Raw genomic sequence first — 27089 nt, 5'->3', positions numbered from 1 at the left:
ATCCCCTTCTTTTCAATGCTTTTCGTTTCTATACGAGTTTGTTTACCGATTAATGTTTCGCGAGAATGAAAAAAACGGAACCGTTTATTCATTTGCGGTGAATAAATTTTAAATTGCCATTAGACTGTATTTCATATCGATCCCGTTCGAAATCGTTCAATTCAAGCAGAGGAATCTTGATTCGTTGGAATACCGGAGGCAAACAAGAGGAGAGCACCGCGTGAAAATCACGAAACAAGAGACATCCGTTTGGAACTGGTGGAGGAGCAGCGTCGAAACGGATCCGTTCTAGTTTCTAGCGATTTCAACGGGCACAAAGCGACGGTGTGTTCGTTAGCAAGGGCAATTATTCGACGTGGAAGGATGCGATCTAGCGACAACAAGCGGGAATGCCTCGACTCGAACCGTCTTCGAACAACAAACACGCTATACTCTCCAACTTCCAATCCTTTTACCTTTCAACAGTACCCTCTGTGCTCCATTTCCTCCTTCGATTTTCGTAATCCCTTAAGATCATCCACTCGAAGAAGAAGAACACCGAAAACGAGTCTTCAATCATCTTTAAAATTTAAGCGAAGAATATTTCCAAGACCGAGATTCGATGAAATTTAGGAAACGGAATGTTATTCGAGCCGTAAATAGTCGACTCTGTTCGAAACGTTTCAATCTCGGAACGTTTGTTTCGATTCTCGACGGTAGAAACCGCGAGGAGATCAGGATTTCGATTAATTTTCGTCAACGAACAGACCAACGTAACTCGGACCCGGGATTGCCTTTAAATCGTCGTCCAACAGGGCCGAATGAAAAATGTCCGAGCTGCTGGAAAATATACACGCGGGAAGAGGAAAAAAGGAAGCAAATCGGTCGTCTCGATTCGGACGTTGCAACTTTAACGATATATTTTAACTCGATCCTGCCCTCTTTTTTTTCTTTATCGAACGTTTCAAAGAAATATGCCTCGTTTCCCTTCTACAGGGAGCAGTTTTCAAGAATATTGTAAATTACTACCCGGCTACTTCGAGAACCCGTTGATTAATGACTCGACGAGCGGAGATTTGAAAAATTATTCCTTTTGCCTTGGTAACTTCCTGTCACACCAGCGATACGGGTTACCAGTTCAAGTGTAACAAACGTGAATCACGAACAGGGTGTCAAGAAATGAAATAAAAATTGTTATACTCTGAAACTGTTTTTCTCTTTATCGTACTCGTGTTGGGAATTTTGATTAAAAAATTGATTGTCGGTTATTCTGGACAGCGAATCGAAGGATCGGATTAGAAAATGAATTCTTAATGTCTCTGATACGTTAAATACCGCGTGGATCGTTAATAATTGACGACATAATTGGATACCAAACTGATAGGTAAAATCCGAAAATTAATCGATCGCATCTTTAATAATTCTATTTTAATAAATCCATTTGCACCGTGACAGTTAACGCGTTAATAATTCAGATTGTGTGCAGTATTAGATACCTACGGCTATTTCTGCCCGGATCAACAATTTAAAAGAATTTAACGTGTCAATCAAAATTTTTCGTTCTTCTAATTTAAAAGAAGATTCTTACGCTAAATTCTTTTAAATTGGAGATCGCTTGGACAGAAATAGCCGTATCTAATACGGCACATGTATTATTTAACTGAATTATTGAATTAATTATTATTTAACGTAACAATCAAAATTTTTCGTTCTAATTTAAAAGAAGATTCTCACGTTAAATTCTTTTAAATTGGGGATCGCCTGGACAGAAATAGCCGTATATAATATGATACATGAATTATTTATCTGAATTATTGAATTAATTATTATTTAACGTAACAGAGACATCAATATTATGGCTTCGTTCGCACTTTTGTGTAGGATATTTTTCGGCTGCTATCTAATCTAAAAATTCCCTCGTTCAATTTCCTCTTCTACTTCTATGATCGATTTATCCACCTTCTTCTTCGCTATCGCGTCTACGATTTTTCTGGGAGAGCCACTATGAAAGTAACTTTCGAGGGCAGTAAATTTTCAGATACGTCTGTCACCGGTGTAAATAACGAAACCAGTCAACTTTTCGACGTTGGATAAAGATCGATTCGAAACGAGATCCATTTCGATACGGGTCGAACGTTCTACCAGTATTTCCGGTAAACCCGGAAAATCCAGCTTTTCAATTCGATCTATCTAGCTTCTGATAATTACACAACTTTCCTTCGACCTGATAACATTTTCAATTTATTTCTATCCCGATTTAGGAAGAAAAGAATCTTTATATTTAATTCTACAATTTCATTTATTTCACGATTCCGTTGAATTTTCTTGAAGAACCACGGATATTCCTCGTCCGAGGATGCATTGAAAAAGTTTCCCTATTAATAGGAAGTTTCCCAGTCCTACGGGACTATCAATAGAGGATCCTGTAAGCTCGTAGACCGAAGCTTACTTCCTGTGTTCACCTGAAATTCACCTGCCGTCGCTCGGCCGAGTTACGAGACGATGAATTATTTCCGGACAAACAAAGCTTCCCGGTTCGAATACCTTTGTCATCCTCGGCTCAGAGATTCCACGGGCTTTGTACGTTTCTGAAGTCACCGAGGCGACGTTTACGCTGCCTTGAAAATTCCGTCGATCAATCGATACAATACACGCGTTAACCCGTTCGACGATGATGCACACGTTGTTTGTTCTCACCAATACACCTGCTGGCGTGCAATCTCAGGTGTGTACACGCGCAGTGAGCTCTGTTGGTTACCAGGTATCACATATACACACGAATAATAATGTGTACATTCATAACGGTAATTTGCGACGACTAATTTCTAGCGTAAGAATACGCTCGAGGGCGGATGTTTACACGGTCGACTATGAAAACTTGATTTTCCTCGACGAAGAGTAATCGCACGCTCGATTCAGGAAGTTAATTAACGTTCCCTTCGTACCAGGTGAAATATCTCTCTTTGTTATTCGTCTGGTCAGCGTTATTAAGTAGCAGCTGTTTGATTTTCTCCAAATTTTTAGAAATTATACGAATTGCAAATTCACATCGGTGAATATCGAATTGATCTCTGGTTCTATATTCGAGGTATATTTGCTGTTAGTTCGGCTATAAACGGTACGTTTCGTTGCTACACCCAGAACGCGTGCACGTCTATTCAAAGTGAAACCCTGAACGGCGACATTAAGGTATTGTCGAGGCTTGTGCAGCAGGAAACAATGCTGTTTATTCCCTAGATACCAGGGTCACTAGAGCTGTCTATCTAGTGAGAACGAAGAGCCGGGGCTTACGAGCGAGCTTATAGCTTGCACTACCTTCGGGGAAATGTTAGTCCTTGTTTTCCTTGCCAGACGCTCGATAATACGAGCAGCGAGCTTACCCTTTGCTCCTTCCGTTCCCGAGGATCGGGGAGATGCAATGAAAAATGCACTCCGTCGGGTCTCGATGCAACCGGTCTATCGTTGCAACTTTTTCAGTTTCTCCTTAGAGACCAGTAGGGAATTATTCATCCTCGAATTCTGGTTACTTTCAAATGAGTATAGGGTAAAACAGGAGTTCTTTATAATAAAAGAATAATTTTTCAAGAGACAGTGTAAAATTTAGCAAATGAAAACGATTAAAATTGTGGCTCTCTCCATGGTCCGCCATTCGCGGATTGAAAAATTCATTGCATTATCTTTCTTATACTTTTAGGAAAAGGGTAAATGATTGTACAGGGGTCACAAATGGACACGTAACCCTAGCATAAATCCTATTTTCGATTATTTTTATGTTACGAAATAGCGTCGGATCAATTTCCTGTTTCGCCAGTCGCCGATGATTCGTACGGTAGTCGACGCGTGAAATTAATTCGAAAATTGAGCAAAGTGAAAAGAAACGATGTACTATTCAGGAATTCAATCAACAGACGACGGCTTAATTTGATCGAACCCTTCCAGATTATAACGATTCAATGCGGTCCGAATCGTCGATTGGCTATGCGTTCATTGTCCGCGACAATTACACGTGCTTCGGACCGGGACGAATTAGGTCCCGATGAAAAAAGGGGTAAAGCGAGAGAGGAGGAGAAAAAGAGAGGAAAATCGACACGGAAATCACTGGCACGTGAATGGTTGGTATTTCCTATCGAATGGAAAAAGATTCACGCGATGAAAGCAACGTTCAACCAGTAGTCGATGAGAACGCGTTCAGAAATTAACTGGCAATCATCGTTCATTTTTTACTCCGCGATAATTAATAATAAATTAGCGAACCTTTCTCTGCTGTCATTGAAAACTTCGCTACAAGAAATCGTACGTTTTAGGAAGAATCGGAGGAATTCAAGCGAATGTTTTTCCTACGTCGAGTGAAAAGGATTCGACGTCGATCTATGGTCGATGGGAACCCATCCATGCAAACACAGCCGTGAATAATTACATTTGCCGTTGGACAAGCTGCTCGCACAGCACGGTATGGTTATGTGAGAGAATACACAACACATGGACATGGTTGGCAAGTGGATCCTAATACAAGCGGTTGTGTATCGAGGCAACGTGACTGATATTTGCTTGCCGGACAATAAAATTGCTTAAACACGGTGAATTAGCGTTCGAAGACTTAACGAATCGAGCTTGGTAAAAAATGTGGACGATATGAAAAATAAAATTGTTGGAAAATTATCGCGAATTGTATTCTGGAATTGGATTTCGTTCTACATTCGCTAATTCCTCAGATAAGAAGAATAGCAGAGCAGAAAATAACATTCCAGCGTCAGATATTGCGCTTCTTATCAATTTGTTACGAAAGTGATTCTTGATTCCTCTGAATCGAAGATGCGCCTTGCTCTACTTTGACACAAATCTCAATTACACAAATTGTTTCAAAGAAAACGTTCCAAGTTATCGCCGTTAACACTTTCGTGACCTTACGATACGAAACTCGCGAAATCTTGCCAGTTGAATCAATAAAACGAAATGAAAAATTCGAAATTTTAATGGAAAAATTATATCCCAACTTAGGATGCAGATTTTCCGTAAAAACTCGGACCGTTCGAAGTCAAACCGATTTTCCTTGTTTCAACTGATTGCTTTTCCCCCGGGGGGAGCTTTTCGTTCGACCAAAACGAAACTTTTCCAACCGGGCGAAAAAAAAACAACGAGCTTCCGTCGAAAGTTCGTGAAATCGGTTTAGGAGATTTCGATGCCCGACAACGGGGAGATTTAAACTTGTTACTTTCGACGTTGTTCCGGTTAATTAGGTGTCGCGTTCCAGCCGTTGAAAAGCTGCCTTATCTTACGCAGAAACGGGGACGGATATTTTCACCGGTTACCCGCGATAACAACGGAAAATTTTCACGTAACCTCGCCTCTGATCGTCGTTATCGAGCTAGATAAAGGAATATCGTTTCTAGTCTACGTATGCGTTCAAACGCATTGTCCATAATAATTAAATGTCCAGCTGTGATCGTGAAAATAAAAACGATCCGAATCGTATGCATTGAGAAACGTTTCACTCTGTTTACCTTCTTCAAGATAATTCGAGTATCAATAGATACAACTATTGACCCACTTACTGAAACGCGATTCTGTGTAATTCTAACAAGGAACATTACCCAATCGACACACGCCGATTTTGATGCCTTTTGAGTATCGGCAATCGTCCATGCTGAAGGGGTGAAAAAAATGACAAAAATAGATTATTTATCAATATATTTTTTAAACAAATAAATTTATCAAAAAGGTGGCTGCATAGAAAAATTAGCTGTTCAGAAACACACAAATTCCATTTTTAATTTTTCGCCTACACCTAATAGTTCCTGAGATATTCAAGAAAATATGTTTTGCAACCCCAAAAAATATGTGTGAAATATTTTTTTCAGTTCTATATCATACTCAAAGGGCATCGATTGGGTAATGTCCCTTGTAAGATACTCAGAAAACATATAGGAAACTCTTATTTACATATTGATACTCGAGAAAGAAAAATAAACGACTCACTTTGGGCCGACTTTCCTCAGTTCCCCCAAGGTAGGATTGTACGAATGATCCTCCCCGCTGATTCTGGCCACACCCTCGTACGCACCGACACCGTAACCGTTCACCACAAGGTCCACTAAATCCGAGAAACTATCGTGCACCTGGTTCTTCTCAGTCCTCGACTCTTTAGCTTCGTTACCGGACACCTTACCGGTGTTCTGTGTGGTGCCAATCGCGTCACCACTGGTCTGTTCCTTGCTAGCGTTAGCACGCTGCAAGAATTTCCGTCGGAACGTGTTATAAATCGTGTCCGTGTTGGGATCGTCGCCGACCCTAACCCGTCCGTGGCTAGGGACCAGATGATGTCCACTGTAACCCAGATCCATCTGAAGGTCCATCACTAACAGTACAGTGAACAATATCGCGAAGGCGCTTAGGCCTAACATCAGTTTATCGCGGATACGGATCATCCTGAAGGTGAATTTCATTTTCAAGCTGTTGGAATCTTGAATGTTTCTATATTTACCTTTCACCTTTTTCTTACGCACTGATCTTACTTGGAATTTATTCGTAGACTTTCCCGAAGTCTGATCGTTTAAATGATGACACAAGTGGGGTTCGAGCACTACGTTGGTCCTCGGTACATCTTCGGCAGGGTTGGATAGATTGACACGAACGGTCACGAGGTCAGAATTATTTCTCCCAGGTAATACCGGTAGGCGATCGTCGATTCGTTCATCTTCCACTGTGTAGAACGGAGGAGATTCTATCTCGACGCTGGAACAGTGGACAGACGTCGTGGGGTGACGAGCGTTCGAGTTGACTAGCTGTTCACTCGTCCTCTTCGTAGGCTCCGAGTGTCTGCTCTCTGCCTCGTCCCCGCCCAGCTGCTTGCGGGCATCCGTGAAATTCGCAAGTTTGCATTTTACGCGGACAGTCGACGCGTGCAGCTCGTCGCCGCGTATCCCTGACTTCCTAGCCGAGACGCGTTGCTTATCGTATGACCCGTGCTTCTTATCACCCAGCTCGAGCCTCGACGACCTCTGAACCTGCCACTCGTCAGGCGGAGGCGAGCGTTTAGCCTTCCACCACTTGTCGGAGTTATCTACCTTGTCCCTCTCCGACGACCTTGAATTTTCTCTCCTGATTCTCCTCTCCAGTGATCTATCCAGACGGACGAATCGTCTGTGAGCGATCGGGGAACAGTCGACCGGGACGGAATCCGCGGAGACTCCGCAGATAGGAAATGCTGTCCAAAGTTTCCGATGAACCTGCTCGATACCTGGACTCAGACTCTCCTCGCTCCAGGATCTTCGATGGCTAAGGTGAAGAGTCTGGAGGATCTTCGTGGACTTCTCTAAACGTCTTCTGATTAAGACACGTTCTTCGAGAAGTCTTAGGTTGTCTTCTATTCGGATCAGGTCCTCCACGTCCTCTATGGACACGCTTTTCGAGGAATCGTAGTTGTCTTCTATGAAAAAGGGTCTTCTATGATTTTTGGGAGATTGATTAGAGGGGATTAAAGGATGGTGGTTGTTATTTTGGATCTGAGGTGAATGATCTTTCACCTCGTCCTCTGGATCGATAACAGAGATACGGATGTTGGAGGATTCTGTAAGTTCAGAATCCTTGGAAGACTTTTTAATAGCATCAATTTCCAGAGATCTGCTTCCGGATTTCTTTCTTCTGACTGGAGGAACAGATCTGTCCTCGTCGCTGCTACTGGACAAGAATTTCCTCCGTAGAACCTGAGGACTTTTCTGAATATTTCTGACCAGCCTCTCGCAACCTTCTGTGATATTATCCTTCGAGTTCTTTACAAGTCTTCTGAGAAAGGAATCGCTTTTATGTAATTTGCTGCGGGGTGCTTCCTCTTTGGGGTCGGGGATATCAACAGCCTCCTGTTCCTTGGTTCTTTCCGAAGATCTTTTGTTTCTCTCTTTGAAAAACTTGAATCTAGGCCTGTCTGAGGATTCTGTTCTCCTCTGATTGTTCTTCGATGAGCGAACACGATCGCTCAGGCTCTGCTTGATCTTTCCTTCGTTCCTTCGAGCTCTGAATCGCGAATCTTCATCGTTTTCGGTCCAACTCGATGTCCGCGGCTGTCGAAACGATCTCGGCTCGCTATCTTCCAATATCCGGAGGTTTGAACGCGTCGTCTCCTCGCTGGAACCACTTGTGGGACATCTCCTCTCGTCCAGAGTTCCTCTCGCTCGCGAAACGACGCGGAATTTTGGAATGTCGCTCGCGAATCGCGAACAAAGTCTCTTCGATTCGAATCACTGATTCACCGATTGTTTCCAATTTTTCGGGGGTTGTTTCGGGGTTTCTCGACACTGTCAGCCTTTCGATTTCACCGATTCACCGCCTGGAAAATAAAGGAGAAGAAAAATGTTAGAAAGAGTTAGAATTGCTGGTGAAGTAACAAAGTTTCACGGGGAATCTTCTAAAGGGAAGGCAGACTGGTCGCGAATATTCAGATAAACCGATTTCGTTCTCTGGATATTAAAGTCGCCTCAGATATTGAATTACGCGGCTCCGCTGGATGCAACGATGTTTCCTGGTGTAAAAGACAGGAAAGGAACGAAGCCTTTACGAGCTATCCTTCTCTCACCCCTCCTGTATCCTCTATAACGTTCTCACAGCATTGCCTTTATGACGCGACTTTTGCGATAACTGTAATGGCCACTCTCGCAACACGAAGCACACCATTACCGTCACTCTATTTCACAGTTGATATCTCCTCCCTCTTTCAACCACTGCGCCCGCCCACACCTTCGAGCATCCCCTTGAAGGCTGCACCTTGACCCACTGCATCTAACTACCTGCATGCACCTGCAGGCAAATTCGATAAAATGCCTGCAACCCTGCTATTATTTTTATATTCACCCACCGTTCATTTATTTTAGGATTGCTCAATTATTTAAATTAGAAAAACATTAATCAAATATCTATAATAATGTTAGCAAATTCAATAAAATTTGTATACCCATCCACGTTCATTTATTTTAGGATTATTCAATTATTTAAATTAGAAAAACATTAATCAAATATCTATAATAAGTAAATTTAATAAAAATTTTATACCCATCCACCGTTTATTTATTTTAGGATTAAAATGATTTAAATTAGAAAAACGTTAATCAAATATCTATAATAATGTAAGCAAATTCAATAAAATTTTTATATCTATCCACCGTTTATTTATTTTAGAATCATTTAAAAGGGTTACTGAAATATCTTATAATAATAAAATCATCATTACTGAAACCTGTCTATAAACGATAAATAAATTATCTATCAAGTTTCATCGATCGATTCGCTGAAAGTGAAAGGGTTAAGAGTTCAATCGCGCGTGAACAGAGACAACAAGGCTATATCAGAGTCCAGTTTTATAGAAGCACTCTTTTATCCCGATAAGAGGATGCTTCTACCGGCTATCTTTATTATCGTCGAAGAATAAGAAGAATCTGAAACGGTGGTTCTTCCAGTATCGTCCGAGGAAAGTTACAACGTATCGTTTCCTTATGTTAGAGGCCTGCGACCCGCCAGTCGTTCAGATCAAAGATTCCAGCGAAACGACACCGATTTCCAATCGTTTCGTAGCATGGACGAAGGGACGAGCTAAGGGTAGTGGCGGTAAATCGAGTAACAATCTCTTTTTCGTAACATTAGCAGCAGCAATTTCGCGGAAACTGCGCTCTCAGTTAGCGGAACGACTTCGCTACTGTACCTGGGCCAAACTACGAGAAATACTTTTCCCTTACTATCCCTCGACCATACGGTGCCTGAATGACCCGTTTAACCCTTTACCTCTTTCAATGCCCGGTCAGAATTTAACGTGACAAACGCAAATTGTATTCACGACGATCGAATCCGATTGTTTTCTGATTAAAGATAGAAGAATAATCGAAATGATAATTCAGGAGACGAGACTGATAATCCATAAGGGGCAAATGAATAATCTATTCTCAGCCGAACGAACGGCAAGAATCAAGGGATGGAAATAAATTATACCGGGAATGAGTTCATGAATTAAACAGATATCGAACGATTCTAGTCTTGATAGATGTTAAAGACAGAAATCAAGTGCAAGTTTATTCTAGTCGACGGGATAGAAGGAAATTGGATTTAAAATAACCACGAATATCGAGAATATTTCACATTGTCTAGACGGTATTTCTCTCCGTAAGATAATAAATTATGTGGCCGAGTTGAAATATTACGAGGAGAAAATAAAAATTGCCTGGAAATAAGATGATTTTTCAAATTTCTCGACGTCTACGTGATTGAAATAAAACAAATTTTAAAAACGAGACCATAGAGGATCGAAAAAGATAAAGATAAAATTTAACAACGAGCAGATTTTCGGTATAAAAATAAAGGAATCAGGGATTCTTGCAGAGTTCAACCTGGTCGCACGTATGGCTTTCGCAAATATAAATACAATGGCTAATTGTAAGCTGGAGCCGATTCGGTGCGATAACGTTAAAAGCTCGGCTTTCGTGCTCCCTTCTAATTAGAAATTTCGATTATTAAGGTGAACACACGATCCTTCGTAAACGCGATTCCGTCGTGCAATTAGAAACCATTGGATTAGAAGCTGAAACTACTAACTCCATTTATCTAGATAGTTACAGAAATGCAAACACCATTTGTCTCATTTATTTTCTAATTTACCATTTCAGTTAATGAAAGAGCCTCACTTTCATTTCAGGGAAATCTTAACCTGTAGAAAGAAAACGTTTACAAATTTGTTTTTCAAAGCTGTTTATACGTTTACAGAATTTTTCATTTACTGTTCGGGTCCATTGTTCTACGAAGGAAGTTTCATAGAGAGCAGAAAATGGAATCTCTGTTACCTGCTTGTAATCTTAATATTAAACCACGATATTAAAACCGATATTAAAGCAGTACCCTCGGAATTTACCGAGATAATACTTATTTTAAGCTCGACAACAAGAACATAGTAATACGAGGAAGAATTTTTTGAATAATATAGGAAAACCATTAGGTACATATTTGAAATAAATTGGAAAAATAAATAAATGAAGCGATCGAACGGTTTTTGATCGTGAAAATTAACGAATAATCAATCCGTTTATCCAGCGAGTCGACTGGAAAAATAAGAATCAGAATCCTATCCCGTAACTCGGATTTCTTCTTTTGTCGTAGGTTTCACCTCCGGGGCGAATTCGAGTTTTCTCGCAGGACTCGCGGATAATGCGGCTGAATCTCGAGATATACTTCTTATTTTCCATCTGACGCCCGACGAATAATAAACGCGAATGCTTCCAGAGATACGCTTGGCAACAATCACGGTGCGATTCTATTTCGAGGAAACAACAGCAAGCTGGAATTCGTTTTCTTGCTTACCAGCCTCCCGGTCGTTTCATTTCCAAATGAAAAACCATTTCCTTCTTTATCCTTCAATTATCCGTCGCTGGAGATCGTTTATCACCGGCGTGCCGTTCGATGCGTTTAACTGATTTCTCACTCGCCCCTTTTGTTTTCAGTTTGAAAAGCAAAAGAGGAATCTCAACTTCCTTTCAACGCGAACAAAGTTGTACGACGCGAACTCGTGCTTCTGACAGAGAAGTTATTTTCGGAGACAGTAAACAGCGCAGTTCTTCCAAAAATAACGAAACAACAATAGAGACGAAATATCTGATCAGCTATCTTCTAGTTTCCGTTCAATGAAACGTGTCCGAGAACTCGAGGAGCAATGAGTTGAAGAACAATGCCTCCTTTTTACGACATCCTTATCTTTATATGTATTTTTTCGAGACGCTGTTTTACTCGTTGTCCTTGCTTTAAAAAAAGACTTCGCGGTTTATTTGTTGCGCGACCGACGCGCATGGCAAACTCAAAATCGGAATCATTCATTGCATATGAATCTTGCGAAAGAAATTTATGCGACGTCTATGACTAGACTGCGAATGTTTCCGTAACGTTTGCAACATCGTTTACCTTGTTTTGCAATTCTTGGAGCAATATTTAAACGACAAATCTTTCGGAAAATAAGGTCGCAAGCAGGGTAACCTGTTTCTCAACCCTCGGACGGCGGACCATGGAGAGAGCCCGCCCCGAGACGGCGGACCATGAAGAGAGCCACAATTTTAATAATAAAATATAATTATCTGTCGCAGCTCGAATACTTTTTGCCTTAAATAGAATTATAATTTATTATGTAACAAATGCGTTATACTATATTTTAATAGTATAATAAATGTATACATTAGCCTAATTTCAAGTAATTTTTTAATACAGAAAAAATTCATGATCCATCGATGGAAATGAAAGATTAATCAATCGAGGATTCACGACATTCTGGTAGGAAGAAGAGGCAGAGTTTCAAGATGGATCTCATGAAATATTGAAGGACCAAAAAATTATGTCGACAGCTTAACGTCCGACGAGTGTTCCCTGGGCGTCTCGAGCGCAAAAGAATATGCAAAACAGAAGGATGCAGTTGAGCAGAAGAGAAGGGGGAGAATCCGAAGAAGGTGCTCGAAACTCGACTCGTGGATCATTTAAATATTGCACAGGAAAATGAGTAAATAAAAGCAGCAAGTCGAGAGCGTACGGATAGAATCTGGAATCAACTCGCTCTCTCGAAAATGTCGGAAAAGTTGATCGACTAGTTTCATCGGGAATTTTTACAAATTTTCATTTTCTCAACGATCCTTTAATCGAAACGTCTGATGCGAGGTTTTCAAATGAGAAATACGCGTCGATCCGGATCGTAAAACGTGCTACGTTCCGAGTTTAATTCGTACGTCAAATCCTTTGTCGAAGTGTCGATAAAAAGTAATTCGAAAATTTAACGGTGTGAAATTTTACGAGTTCGCAGATTGATTCATTGGAGAACTCTGGGCGAGGTGAATTAAAAAGGAAGAGATGAAAATTCATCGGTTAGAAATTGCCGTAATGATGAAATTTAAAAATGAAACGACGGAAAGGTGGAGTTTGCCAAAAGCGTTAATTAACATCCCCTAAATATTCAATTAAACAATTCGCCTTCGGTGGTACCGCTACGAATCGCGATTAATTAAATTTCAGAAACGTTTCGTTACGCGCTGACCTTTTAATTTCTAATCAGACGACGGCTGCCGAAATGGTTAACATTTTGGAAATTAGCTGACGATATAAAATAAAGCATCCGAGTGTAGGGAAAAGTGAAACCGCGTTCCCTTTCCATTCGACACAGAGATCCTAGCTTTTCTTTGACCCTTCTGTTTTCCTCTCGTTCCGCAGCTTACACGTGCAGCCCGCTTGGACGCCCTAATTAATTGCAATCCGTTCTCCCGAAACGAGAGCTTAACTCCGCTTGCAAGAATAGTGGTATTAAAATGCGCGATGGTGTTAAAACAACCCCGTTTTTCCGCCGTACCGACCCCGGACGAATTATTAAAGGTGCGATGACGAACGGAGGAAGGAAAATCAAAGTACCGAGGGGAAAATAATTAGAAAATTTCACACGACCACCCGCTAGCCTCGCGAATAGGTCGTTGAAATAACAAGTCAAGTTATAATGTTAAGTTAACAAATTATTTTTTTTTGTTCTTTCATTCGACTGTGTACTCATATTCCATCCAGGCAACCGTGAAACTCAAGCGCAGTTTAAGCCCGCTAATTAATTGCAGTCTGTTCTGGAACGCGTGCCAACGGAGTTTACATTACCCCAGGCTCGTTCTCTAATTATTAACTTAATTAATAATTCGATCTTTACGGCTATGAATCACAATATTCTTACTGCTCTATTCGACACCATGAATCTCGGGTTATTACACCATGCTTGAATTTTGACCAACTACCACTACTGCACTTAATTAACGACGTAATTAACGATCCACCCTTGGCAAGCATCCCTCTGCTTGCGAACCCTAAAAAGACGTCATTAAGGGGTAAAAATGACAGCGATATTAGTCACCTGATTCTCATTTTGTAAATGAAAAATCATCTCGAATTTTATCATCAATTCTTTTTCTTTTTAATTTCAACGTTTATGTAATTATCCTGCATCGTTAACGAGAATTTATTATAAAAGCCAAGCGATTATTTTGATTAGATAGAAAGAAATTGATGTTGTAAAGTGGTTGTAATCACAGTAATTAACGAGATTGTTATTTCAATTAATTCTCAGGTGACAAATGTATCTTAACTGCAATCTTTTAACTAATTTTGATCGATATCCTTGTCTCGCACTCTCGTTTTAATCGCCGCGCGATCGTCACGGTAATTAAAACCCCTTCTTATCAATGAAAATGACTGGTGTCTCTTCGTTATAACCGTTAATCTACCGTGTAACCAACGATCCTGCAGCGATAAGAGGATACCTTTATTCGATCAATTAGTCGTTGCCGGCCGCAAATTAGGGGATCACTGTCCTTGATGAACGTAGATTCGACGCCGAGCCGAATGAATAAACCGTGAATGATAGTGAATGGGGATTAATTAGACGACTAATTAACACATCCCTTTCTAAACGAAAATGATCACTCTTTAATTTGAATAATTATTTTAACACGAAACTGAGAGTTTACTCGAAAAGAAGCATTTTTATTCTCGCAAAAGGTCGCTCATTGAATTTCACGGAAAATTTGCCCGACGGGTCGGGAGAAAAGTGAAAATCTCGCGTGATTTTTATCGTACTTAACGAGATTATCAACGCGACGTGTAATTTCAGCGGAGCAACAACGCGAAAAGTGTGTCCCGAACGAATTCACGACTTATCAACGATGAAACGCCTATGCGCGTGTATATTAAAATAATTATCATCGAAAAATTCAATTTCTCCTGCTGTCGGCGTTTCTAATTTTAGAAAAATTTCATGGAACAATGATTATGATTTATAAGTTAATTATCGAACCTCTGTTCGAGGACAATTCATAACGATGGAACAATTCAACGTAACACGCGTTTCTAATTAACAAAGACAAGTTGAACGAGCAAAGGGTGGATTAATGAGTTAAAAAATTAAACTCGTATCTGCCGGGTAAAAGGTGCATCTACAATCATAAATGCAATTTTTATGTACCGACGAATCTAAATCGCGTTTACTCGCCCGTTTTGCCGTGAAATTTTTAATTAAACGTCATCCGCATCCCCTTGCAACCCTTCCAGGTTCACCGGCTTCGTTTGTCGGACGGAAAGAAAAATTCTACTATCGAGAAAATTTTATTAACCTTCGAATCGATTCCTATTTCATCGAGGTCTTATCAATTTTGCGTTTCTACTTCGGCTCCATCGAATTTTCATATCGATTCGACTACTTGTCGTTCGATAATCAGTTGCTTCCAGGCACTGGAATTTAATCAGAAATTTAGGAAATTATTTTTATTATTTCCTGAAATTTTATTTCAATTTTTCTTCCGAAAACTCGTTTTGATTTTAATATTATTTCGTGGGATCATCTTTCGCGCGATTGATATTTCATAAAAATTAGGTTAATATTTTCGCAGAGAAGCTCGACGAGATACTCGTATCGATTAATTTGATCAACGGGAACAAATAGGAATAACATAATCATACACGAATGACGGGTGTTTCGGGGAGGGTTGCGTGGTTTTCCGCGTCGTGTTGGAATTATTTTTGGATGGCAAGCAGAGGCCATCCGCCAAGAATACTCGGCATGCTAATAGCGGGTTGACAAGTCGCATACAACCGGTGGAAAATTAGAACATTTCTGACGTGAACCGAGAAACTGTTAAACCGCACGCGAACGCGTTACCTCGTAAACCTCTGATAAATATAAATAACGTTGAATCAACAAACGAGCCGGTGAAAATTAAAAAACCAGAAACGACTAAAAATAACTCTCTTAAATTAATATAAACAGGAAATTTTTAAATTATTCCTCGAATTAGAGAGGGTAAAACATTTCTAACTAGCGTGAAATCCAATCGCACCGTTGACATCAATTATACCCCGTCCATTAATTAAGCGTCCGTGAACGCACAATGTTTATGATTGTTAATGTACCCGTGCTATGTATCAAATTATGTCAAACGAACGGATGTTCTATCACAATTCAACGATAAATGAGACGAAACGATCGAACGAGGTCGAATATATTAACCGAAAGCCAAACAATTTGTGTATTCTAATAAATTTTCTGTTAATTAATCAATTTAGATGCCATAAGTAATCAACGATTATTAATTTAAAATTCCCAATTTTGAAGGGTCGATCTTTCGCGCAATTTTTTTGACAAATTCTTCTTATTTGCGAGAATATTTCTCGATCAAAGAGAAGACATTTTGTCGCTAGGCGCGCAACGATGGATCGTCAATAAAAGCTTTTATTTCGCGCCATCGCGTCGGGGAGGAGTTGAACGTCAACGCGGACCACCACCGTTTCCCGAGAACCGTAATTAACCTTCGTCGGGACTTTCGTCGACGAAAACTTTCGTGGCACGATAAACACGCTCGTTAACTCGTCCAAGAATCCGTGTCGTCTTTGAGTAGCCGCGTTAACAAGAAACGTGAACTCGCGTCATTAGAACCGCTTCCCATTCTCTGCTTTTTCCACCGCGATGATTAACCCATTTTTTTAACCATAAGTCTCCTCTCGTATGTTAAGTGTTTCTAACATTTCTGTTGGTTCATCTTAAAAATAAACAAGGATTCTGTTTAAAAAAAAAGAAAATTGTTATTTTCCAAGGCTGGTGTTTCTATGAAAGACTAACATCTTAAATTATTCAATAAAAATTTCTCTTAACCCTTTCACTGCTTTGTCTTCACAAATTTCATCTATATTATCTTTAAAATATTTGATTATTTTTAATTATTTTTAATTAACACTAGAACTACCAAACCAATCAAAACGAGTGGTTTTAACTTTCTTATTTTAATTTAGAAATATTATTAATTTATCTACTATTGATTTAAAAATATTAAATTATGTTTCATCCCTTATCTATTTATTTCCTACAATTATTTTCAAAGAATTCCTAATAATATGAATGATGGAGTCCTTCAGAAATTCAAGTAGTCAAAATATTAAAGCGTTCAAAGAAGCCGAGTTATACACGTCATTCAAAAAACTATCAATGAATCAAGTCGGTGTTAATTGTTCGTCTCGTGTTCGCGACTGGCAATAACATTCTCCGGTGTTCGCAGCTGTCTTTTGTCTTATCGTGGCTATTGTCGATAAGTCGAAACAAATATACTAGCGAATCACCATTTGCTCCTTCGCTCCGTCTTTTCTCTGTCCCTAAACGTCGCGAATAAATTTATATGTTCTTCTCGAAACAGCTAGCACGCGTCAAAGTGAACAGCCTCTCTTATATCGTCGATAAATAACGCGTGCTTCGTTGCTGGCTGTAAAACGCGACCCGTTCTAGCAATATTCGCTCGCGAAACAGTGCAAGACGAGCGGGAAGCTTTTGTTGGATGTCGCACAAAAGGAGACACTTTCTTAGCGCCTCGAAAGGAGACGCTCTGTAATCGAGATGAAAATGTCTTGAAATGAATTTTTTATATCTTTCTCGGCTATCGTGAAACGAAACATCGATAAACGTTTCACCGTGCTACGAGTTTCAATTTTTAAATTAACAAAGAATTAAAAAGAAAGCGAACTGATAATCGAGACGTAATTTTGAAAGCAAATGAAAAGCATCGAGCTTAGGAAAAGTGTGTTAAAAAATAGTTCGCTGTTCTAAATCGAAACATACAAGTGTTTCTTTTCCAGCTAATTTTAGACGGTCACACAGCTCTATCCTTCGCCTCTAAATATACAGTGTCTGATATACAAGCGTCATTTTATGTAAGAGAATGAAATTTGTTTATAAATTTATCGTTTTTAAGAAAATTCAATTCTTTCCCCCTCGTTTTATTCGAAACAGCTGAATTATCCTGTATAGTATTCGTATTTTCGATTCGCGGTCGAGCTGGTTGCTGCTGGGTACCAAAAGAGCCAAGTAATGCGCGCATATTAATTATTCAGAATGGCGGCCGATTGCACCAGTTTCTCCGTCGAGTGGGCTCTATCGGTTGGAAAGTTTCACCAAGTTTCCAGCCTCGTGCGATTAAACTGTGTCAATAAATTGTCACACGCGATTCGCGGACCGACGATACTTGATGTCGCGGTGGCACGCAACCTGAAACCGTTTTCCACCGGCAAAGAAATGGACATTTATAAAGTGACTATTTTCAACAACTTTCATTTTTATTAATACGTTGCCTACGCGAAAATGTGCCAACCCTTTTACAATGTCGGTTGAATAAAAACGATGGAATCGAAGGTGGAAGATGGGAAACGTCGTTAACTCTTTGGCATCGAGATACAAGTTTCGAAATAAAAGGAAAAATGATTAACGAGAAATCAAGATCTAACACGATGACGTCAACGAGTTAGGTGTTGATCGTCGGATTTTCAAGCCGGTGAATTTCGTTGTCTAAAATTGTGCCGTGCCCTCGTGTATGATCGTTCTGACGTAAGCGATACAAACAAGTGCCAAATCGCGGTTGAATTACACGCGTAATAAACGTGACCGGCTTTTAATCGAGCTAATTTCTCGGACGATCGTGATGCAAAACAAAGTTACAGAATACGAGCCGATAAACGTGGTTGAAAACATCGTATAAATAAAATAAAGAAGTTTCATGAATAATTTAATTTTTTTTTTTTTTTTGAATGATCTCCAAGAATATGACGCTTTAGAATGATTGCACAGTTCTAAATATATCGACTGCTATCTTCAATTATCTCTGGAAAACAGCACGGATGCCTTTACAAATATTCATCGCATTATCGCAACTGCAGCCGGGTACGTACTTCGCAAACGAACTGAAAGAGGGATTGAAAACGAAGCTATGTCGGTTCTTTGGGATGAAAATTTAGCTGAAAAGCCGAAGCAACAGTTGACGCGTCATTTAATTAGTTTCGCTTTCTGCATCGAGCGAGACCTCGTGTGATTCTGTAAACGCTTCCGGTTCTTCCTTTCCCTCTTCGCGAATCAACTTTCCAAGGGAATTTGTCAATACGCTTCGATACAAATGTTTTTTATTCAATTAACTTCGTATATCGAAATTAATTTTTTTGAAAAACAATGCTTTGTAAATAAAAAGAAATTTGAGATATCGAAGAATTTATGAAAAGAAATTAGCAAACGTTTCATCCCCGAACGAATTAATTTCTTTTTTAAAAAATAATGCTTCGTAAATAAAAAGAAATTTAAGATATCGAAGAACTTATTAAAAGAAATTAGCAAACGTTTCATTCCCGAACGAATTAATTTCTTTTTTAAACAATGCTTCGTAAATAAAAAGAAATTTATGAAAAGGAATTAGCAAACGTTTCACCCTCGAATGAATTCAAGGAGAAACGCTTAATTGTTCCGAATTTCGAGAGACAACAATCGAGCGAAGAAGCCAATTTTCTGCCACGCTTAATTCGAAGCCGACGGGAACTCGCTACGAAGACTGGCCTTACACAATCGAATTAATGACAGGAAGCAATGATACAATTACTCTGCAGACGCTTAAACAGAGCCCTGACTCCGTTCAACCGTGATTGTTCGAGAAGAAACGGAATCCGCTGAAATCTGAATATCTTCTCGTGTCGCTTGGAATTAGTTTAACGAAATTAACCTGCTCCAATTGCAGTCATGTTTTCCAACTACGAAAATCACGGGTCCCGATAGCCGCGCAACATGCAACAGTTTCATTTTCAATCGTTAACCCTTTGATTCGTTTCGAATTCGTGATTAATGAGAAAAGAAAATTCAAGCGAAAAAGAAACTTCAGAATGGTTACATAAAAAATTTCTATTCCACGTGAAACGAAAAGGTTCGGCTGGCAATTAGAAACAATTGGCGCGCAATTAACCGATGCAATCGTAAAAGCGAGCTTCTAATAGACTGGAGAAACACAAATTCGTTGTATGACACTCGCGAACGTTCGAGGTCGAAGAAGAAATTAACACTGCGATAGTAAGTTGATTAAACAGTGACTAAATTTCCGTCCTTCTAACGTTGTTCAATGACAAACACTGCAATCTAGTGCTAAGTGCTTGCAATTACCATTTTTCGATCTTCCTTCAATTGTGTAACGTTATTACGTAATACGAATATTATTTCATAGAAATGTTAAAGAAAATTTCTAACGAAATTCTAATTGATGAATTCTTTCGATAAGCAGTTAGTAAAACGCGTTTACAGGCACGTTTCTAGCGAAAGGGTCGTTAGATGATTAAGCAGACAATAAAAGTTTCCCATCACGCTTTCCATCGACACCGAAATAACCTTCGTGTTTACGAGATCTTCGAGATTCACGATAACAGGCCGCGGTTGATGAGGCGTTGCTCTTCGCGGTCATAGGATAAAACTTATGCAAATTACCTAATAACACGAAACTTATTCGTGTGACCAGGGTAATGCAATTTTTACAGTTTGAACGTGCCGCTTCAATGGCTCCTATCGAAATGAAGGAGGACATAAATTTTTTTTACCACGTTTATACTAACAGATATCGATTAGCATATCATTTCCGTCAGGTATCATCCGTGCAATCTGCTGTTAATTAACGCTTTAACTATACTGATAATACGTAGAAAATTTCTACCAGCGTACTAGTTGCCTTATGAAGTGTAATCGATTAGAATGTCGGTCACTGGTGAAAGAAAATGCAAATTTCCATCATTTTCTTCGACGATCGCTTATTGTCATGTATTTTTTTTCTTTTCTTTTTGCGAGTCCTAAAGGTAAACGAGATCTCCTTATATAATTTCTCTGTAATCTAGTCTCGTAACTGAACTGAGTTATCTCATCGGGTATCGTAGAACTGGTCTTAGATTTTTTGGAAACGGAGATATTCACCTCTCCGGGTGACTGGCCGGTTGAAAAAGAGACGAAGAACCAGCTATGAAATCGCTTTCCTTCTCGAACCTGTCCCCGTAGGATCTTTTCAAAGGATCGTACACGATCGAGCCGCGGTACGAATAACTCGATTCCCTTTGATAAACCACAGGTAACGCGAGAACGTTCGTACGATCAGGATTCAACCGGAGAATTTATTACTGCACGCTGTGCATTTTGCGATTAATCGAAACGCAAGGAAAAATGTACGAGAGCGAATGCAAAAATCAGTCGGAGAAAAATTTTGTATCTTTCTTTCTGCGAAGAAAAGGATTTTTTTCATAACGGATCAGGCGAGCCGGAAAAGACGACGATTCTGATTTATCTTTGATTCCCGACGATGCTGTCTGACTAATCCCTTAAGAGCGTCGCGCGAACGAAAGGGAGCAAGTTGCGAATAGTGGAATAAACAGGAATAAAAAAGAAGTGCGCTGACAGAATCCTACGGGGACACGGTTTCATTGAAATGCCGTGGAGCTCGGAAGAAAAACAACATCTGGGTTAAATTCCCGAGGATATTTCGGCCCGGCAGTCAGCTCTTCCGCCACGGCTGATAGAATTCCCCTTGCGACAACGGAGGAGACAAGGATAGGTGAGAGAAGAAACAACATCGTCGGAGCTGTTGAAACGATGAAGCCTGCGACGACGGCGAGCCCGCGGGAAATAAACGCGACGGACGGGCCGCGAATTTGCGGATCGCGGACCAGGATTCTCCGAGGAAAAACATGGATACCTGGGGCGAAACTCCTTGAAATTCATCAAAATTTCGAGCTGTTTTATAATAACAAAGGTGTAGGTAATCTGATCATCGATTATCTAACGCTGAATTATGATCTTCCGACCGCGGACCATGGAGAGATCGCGAAAATGCCGTGGCGGACCATGGAGAGAGTCCCGAAAATGCCGTGGCGGACCATGGAGAGAGTCCCGAAAATGCCGCGACGGACCATGGAGAGAGTCCCAATACGGAGCGAAGTATCCGACAATTTCAAATGTAATTAAATTAAATAACACTATTAGTACTTTATGTTTCGTCAAAGAAAATCTAACAAGGATAAAATCACGAATTAATCGCGCGATTAGCGAGTAAAACGCTCGGTGTAAACTTGTTAATAGAGCAAAAACTTTGTCTTCGTTTGCGTTCCAGACAGGTGTAAAAAGTTTCACAAGACAGCTTCGATAGCCGAGATACTGTTCAGAGAGGAGAAGTCATTACACGGTACGTGACTACGCAACAAATAGACCGAGAATACGCAAATCTCTCGGCTCTGCATCCTTGAATCTTAAGAAAAGTCAAACCTACGGATGGCTGATAGTCGTAAACCGTGACTAGATGAAAAACGAGACGGGAAGCATAATGGCTACTAGCCACGGAAGTCTAATAAATACCACAGCCCGGGTTAATTAGATAGTTTAGAAGCCGTGACGTGTGGGTTTATTAGATGGAAAATATTTGAAGAATCTAAATAGTCTCTAGGAAATTTATTCCAAATTTTCAATATACGTTAAATCTGGATGAAAAATAATTTATAAGAAAATACATCCTCTGTTCTCGGAAATATTAACCCCTGGAGAATGGAACCCGATATATGCATTAAATATTCCTTATTTTTATAAACTATGCATTTGAAATTTGAATTTATGTGCATTCGAGACCTTCATCCTGAAAGGGTTAATTTTTTCAGTAATTCTTTCCATTCTTTCTATACGAATCATTGTACGTAGATAACAATGGGGTTACTATTGATTGAAAATAAAAAAATCTCGACACCTGTTGAAAAATAAAAGGTCCGCCGGGACAAGGAACGGCATTCATACCGTCTGGCAAGGCTTGAGTGACAAGGCTCGATGAGTACAGATGCATTCTGCGTACAGGTCGGGAAATGATGCGTTCTTATGCACCGGCACGTGCATCGTGGATTATGCAAGACGAGTATATAGCCTCGTGCCGATCGAGGAGCGCTGTTTAAAATGCTCGCCACGAGCGAGCCGAGTTACCTTCGCTGCTCTTGATCACGATCGAAATAAAGAGAAGTCACGCGAAAGTCCATCGGAGACGACACTTCCCCAGACCGGCATTAAATTTTCACAGAATAATTCCGTGATCCGTGTCTGCGTCGACCACGAAATCCCATCGCCATTCATTTTTCCTCGCATTTATTTTTCACCGACCCATCCGCGATCCTCCGTTCGATGAAAAATCTCTGCTCGATAATTAATAGTTTCATTAACAATAATTTATGTACTTAACAAGATTTTCCTTAGGATTAATTCATTTTATTATTGCACAATCTAAGCGACCTCGAACCGATGATTATCTCTTTTCGATTCCCGATGACAACATTTTAATCGCGGTGTCTTGAATCGAAACATTTAAAATCTAAGTTGTCAAGAAACGAGAAAGTCAATTGCACTGCGGTTACCAGATGAAATTATAAAAGGCCTAAGAACGATCCCGAGGCGACAGGACTCGAGGTATTTTCACGTTTTACGATCCTGCCGGCGAAGAACGCGAAAACGGAGCAGAGAACGGGACCGAACGAAACCGAAAGTGAATTGTCGGCACGTAAGCCTGCGTTTCGCTAATTTGTTTCTCGGAACAAATGGAGAGAACCTGTTTTTGACCCCTTTCGATTTGCTACACCATGGCTGAAAAGCATAAAATGTTCCCCGTACGTGTTCGAACTGCTGAGCTTTGTACGCTGGTTAAAACATGGCGTACACGGGTTCGAGTCAATGACTAAATTGATTATCGATTCGATTGTTTACTTAATACGTCGGACGTGGTTGAAATTTTCGAGTAGATGCAAAAATGATAGAGTCGAAGTTTAATTATTATGCTAAATTGTAACTCTCCAGAACGACGGACCATGGAGAGAGCCCGAAAATTTTGTAAGTTTGAGTTACGATTGATCTAGGTTTCGTTGTTCAAGGGATAATACAATGATTAAAGTATCAAAGGGAAATATTTTCATTCAATTAACCCTAATTTGTAAAATCGCAAAGGAAAATATTTGGACCCTATTTGAAAAACATACTTACTTTAATTAGCACAAACTTACCTCCGAGTGGTAAATGGCGAAAGGGTTAGAGGAGACAGACGCATGCGATCGTTGAAGAAACTGGATACAGCGTAACAAGTGGTGTAAAAGTGAAAATCGACTTACCCTTGGTGGCTCTCGGATTACTCCAACGTAAGCTGCAGGCCTTCTCCATGATTACTTTCGCGGTGTTCGTTACATGACGTTAATAACAGGCTGTTAATGCGGCTCTCACTTCAACACTCGGTTAATTTCCACACTCTGTTAGTAGATGGATCTCTCTCATCTTCACCACTCTCGTTTACGTTTGTACTCTCTTTAAGGTCCGATCTGAAAAATTTCAACGCATACTCTGTCAGTGCTTTGATTTTTTATTAAATAAAGCAAACGAGCCCTCTCTCTATATAACTAATGATCAAATTAATATTTAATTTGATCTTTAATATCCATCAAATGTTTTATATTTTATTCATCTATGGACGTTATTTGAAAAAAGTTATTCGTCTTCGTGGAAATGGAAGAAATTTCGTGTTGAATAAATATCGTACGATGAAATATGTTGAATGAAAACGTGATTAAAGGATTAATCGGAGGGTTGAAAAATGCAATGAAACGGGGGTGGGTGAATTAAAGTGAGAAAATGCGAGGGTAATCTCGACGATACTGCGAAATCGATCGGTTCCCAGCGAAAGAGGAAAAATGGGGAAAAACGAATGGACGAACGTGAAAAATCGGCATCACTCTTTAACGCCGTCGTGTTTTTTTATATGGATACGAATCGGTTACCATCGATCAGACACGACACCATTTATCTCCCCACCAAAAATGCCAATAAAAACACCATTTTTTTTCTCTTGATACTTCTAATAAATTCCAAGATAAAGATGTATCACTTGTAAGTTCAATTAAATGAAGAAATCCTATCAAAAATTTTCTATTGCTCCCAATAAATTCCAAATTAAAAATGTAGCACTTGTAAGTTCAATTAAATAAAGAAATCCTATCAAAAATTTTCTATTGCTCCCAATAAATTCCAAATTAAAAATGTAGCACTTGTAAGTTCAATTAAATCAAGAAATCCTATCAAAAACAAAGAGTAATGATTATTTTATATTCGAGCACAATCGTTAAAAATTTTTCAATTAATTTTTTTTTCGATTAGAATATCGTTAATCGAACGAACCAATTGGACTTACCTTTGATAAATGAGTTTAGGAGAATATAAAGAGTTGAAATACGATACTGAACAAACAGCAAGAGTCTAACTGGTACGTTTATTACCGCGATATGTATCCAGAAAGGTATTTATGGAGGAAGAATACTAGTCGAAGGAAGATTATCCACGTCCTTCGTCGCAAATTATGTACCAAGAAATACGACGAAACGCCAAGTGATAACGAACGATTACACTTCTGTTACGTTAGCTCATAAATATTCGGTCGATTATTATCGTACGTTCCTTGCAATTTACCTGACAATGAGTTAGCCATTAACGAAACGAAAAAGAGAACAGTAATGCTCTTAATTCATATGAAATTACAGGTTACAGGAAAAGAATCGTTAAACTAATTTATAATTGGAAGCAACTATAACGTTCCTGACAATTTATCCTTACTTTATAATTATCAAAATAAAAGACGAACGTGAAATAAAAATATAAGTACGGACTGTACACAATGTTGCAATAGCGAAAGGGTTGAAAGAAAAATATAATGCAAATGAGCCATGCAAGCAGCCAGATTATACAGCCCTGAACCCGTCTTTTCGCACGAGCGAATATTAATCACCCTGCGAAAATATTTGCCTGTAAATTTACCGCGTTACTTGTGCCCTATTAATTTCTGATTAATCAAACGGATCCGCGTTATCATCGGGCATGCTTCCTCGTTAACGTTTGCATTGTCGTTGGTTAGACCCGATTTCACAGCAGTCATGGTATATCATATATCGTGGCTACGTTGAAAATGATCATTTTCCATGAATCGTATCGATTGTTGAAACATTCAACCTCGACTTCTGGCTGAAAGTTTGCGCCACGTTGAAGGTTTGAATATTAACTTTTGAAAACACCAGTCATCGTCGAAGGGTGTTTTCGGAAAGTTTGTGGAAACTTCTATTTATCTTCTGTTCCGAATATAATATTGGAAACTTGTATATTGATTTTGAAATAAAAATTCACCCCGGGAAACGTGATAAATAACGCGTCGGGCAATGAATTCGATGAAATCATCCAAAATGAATTTCGACCAAACGCATCGGTGCAGCGGGATTTAAAATGATTTAAAAAGGACATTTAATGCCGGACGGTTTAACGTTTCAACAGATTTCTTGGTGAAAATAATATCGAACAAACGAGGGAAATCCAGTAACTGATGTTCCAGATAGAAGCCGCAACACCCACGCCTCCGTCCGCGATGCACATACACGCATACATCTTTCTAAGAATTTAATTCCGGCTCATCGTGATCAACGACACGGTACTCGTGTTCGACTAAAAACAGAGACGACTCTTTGTTCAAATTGTGCGAGGATAAAAAAAGAAAATTATTACACTGCGGGTAACCAATAAAGTGTACCTATTCTACGATGAAAAGCTATGCATTAAGGTCTGATGTAACCGAAGATTTAATCCCTCAATGTCCCAAGAGCTCCATCAAAGAATGAGAGGATAAGAAACGCTGAAACCGCATCTATCCTCGAGCTGAATGAGATCTCGACAAAATTAAACGGACATTTTTCCATTGCGAATTGCACAACGGTGAAATGCTAGGAGGAATCTTGAGATTACCATTTTTCTGAAAGTTTAGGTGCTTCGAAGGGGTGTTTAGGTTTTTCGAAGATTTTAGTAAAATTGAAAATAAATAGGGGAAGGGTGGTTTAAATTAATTGTCTTCGATCTGGGGAGGGCCAAGGGAGGATGCAGGGAAAAAACGGTAGAAAATTTACCCTCGTGGCAAGGTACTGACAGAGGTTAGGGAGAGCCTAGGGAGAGCTTATAGAGTGCTCAGGGAAAACCTAGGGAAAAGTTACAGAGTGCCTAGGGAAAGACCAGGAAATGTCTAAGGATGGATACAGAGAGCTTGGGGAAAGCCTAGGAAAAGCTTACAAAGTGCTTAAGGAAAATCTTGGGAGAATTTACAGAGTGCCTAGGGAAAGTCTAGGAAAAGTTTACAGAGTGCTTAGGGAAAATCTAGGGAGAATTTACAGAGTGCCTAGGGAAAGTCTAGGAAAAGCTTGCAGAGTGCTTAGGGAAA

The 27089-nt window shown here is 39.7% G+C and overlaps 2 protein-coding genes across 2 annotated transcripts in view; both read right to left on the bottom strand.

The window, feature by feature from the left end:
* Positions 1 to 8210, bottom strand: part of LOC114877251 (extracellular serine/threonine protein CG31145) — a 38456-nt gene extending 30246 nt beyond the window's left edge. Inside the window, exon 1 of the mRNA XM_029189582.2 lies at positions 5956 to 8210. Coding sequence (XP_029045415.1) covers positions 5956 to 6422 — 467 coding nt within the window. The 5' untranslated portion in view covers positions 6423 to 8210. The remainder of the gene's footprint in view (positions 1 to 5955) is intronic.
* The window catches only part of LOC114877252 (coiled-coil domain-containing protein 137), a 36994-nt gene continuing 18027 nt past the window's right edge, over positions 8123 to 27089 (bottom strand). Inside the window, exons 4-5 of the transcript XR_003789538.2 lie at positions 23962 to 24165; positions 8123 to 8302 (exon numbers count right to left, since the gene is read on the bottom strand). The gene's annotated coding sequence lies outside the window, so the exon portion shown is untranslated. The remainder of the gene's footprint in view (positions 8303 to 23961; positions 24166 to 27089) is intronic.

The sequence above is a fragment of the Osmia bicornis genome, chromosome 10 (genome assembly GCF_907164935.1).
Source record: "Osmia bicornis bicornis chromosome 10, iOsmBic2.1, whole genome shotgun sequence".
In the NCBI taxonomy this organism is placed as follows: domain Eukaryota; kingdom Metazoa; phylum Arthropoda; class Insecta; order Hymenoptera; family Megachilidae; genus Osmia; species Osmia bicornis.
The sequence above is the reverse complement of the archived record's forward strand: the minus strand, read 5'-3'. Positions and strand labels throughout refer to the sequence as shown.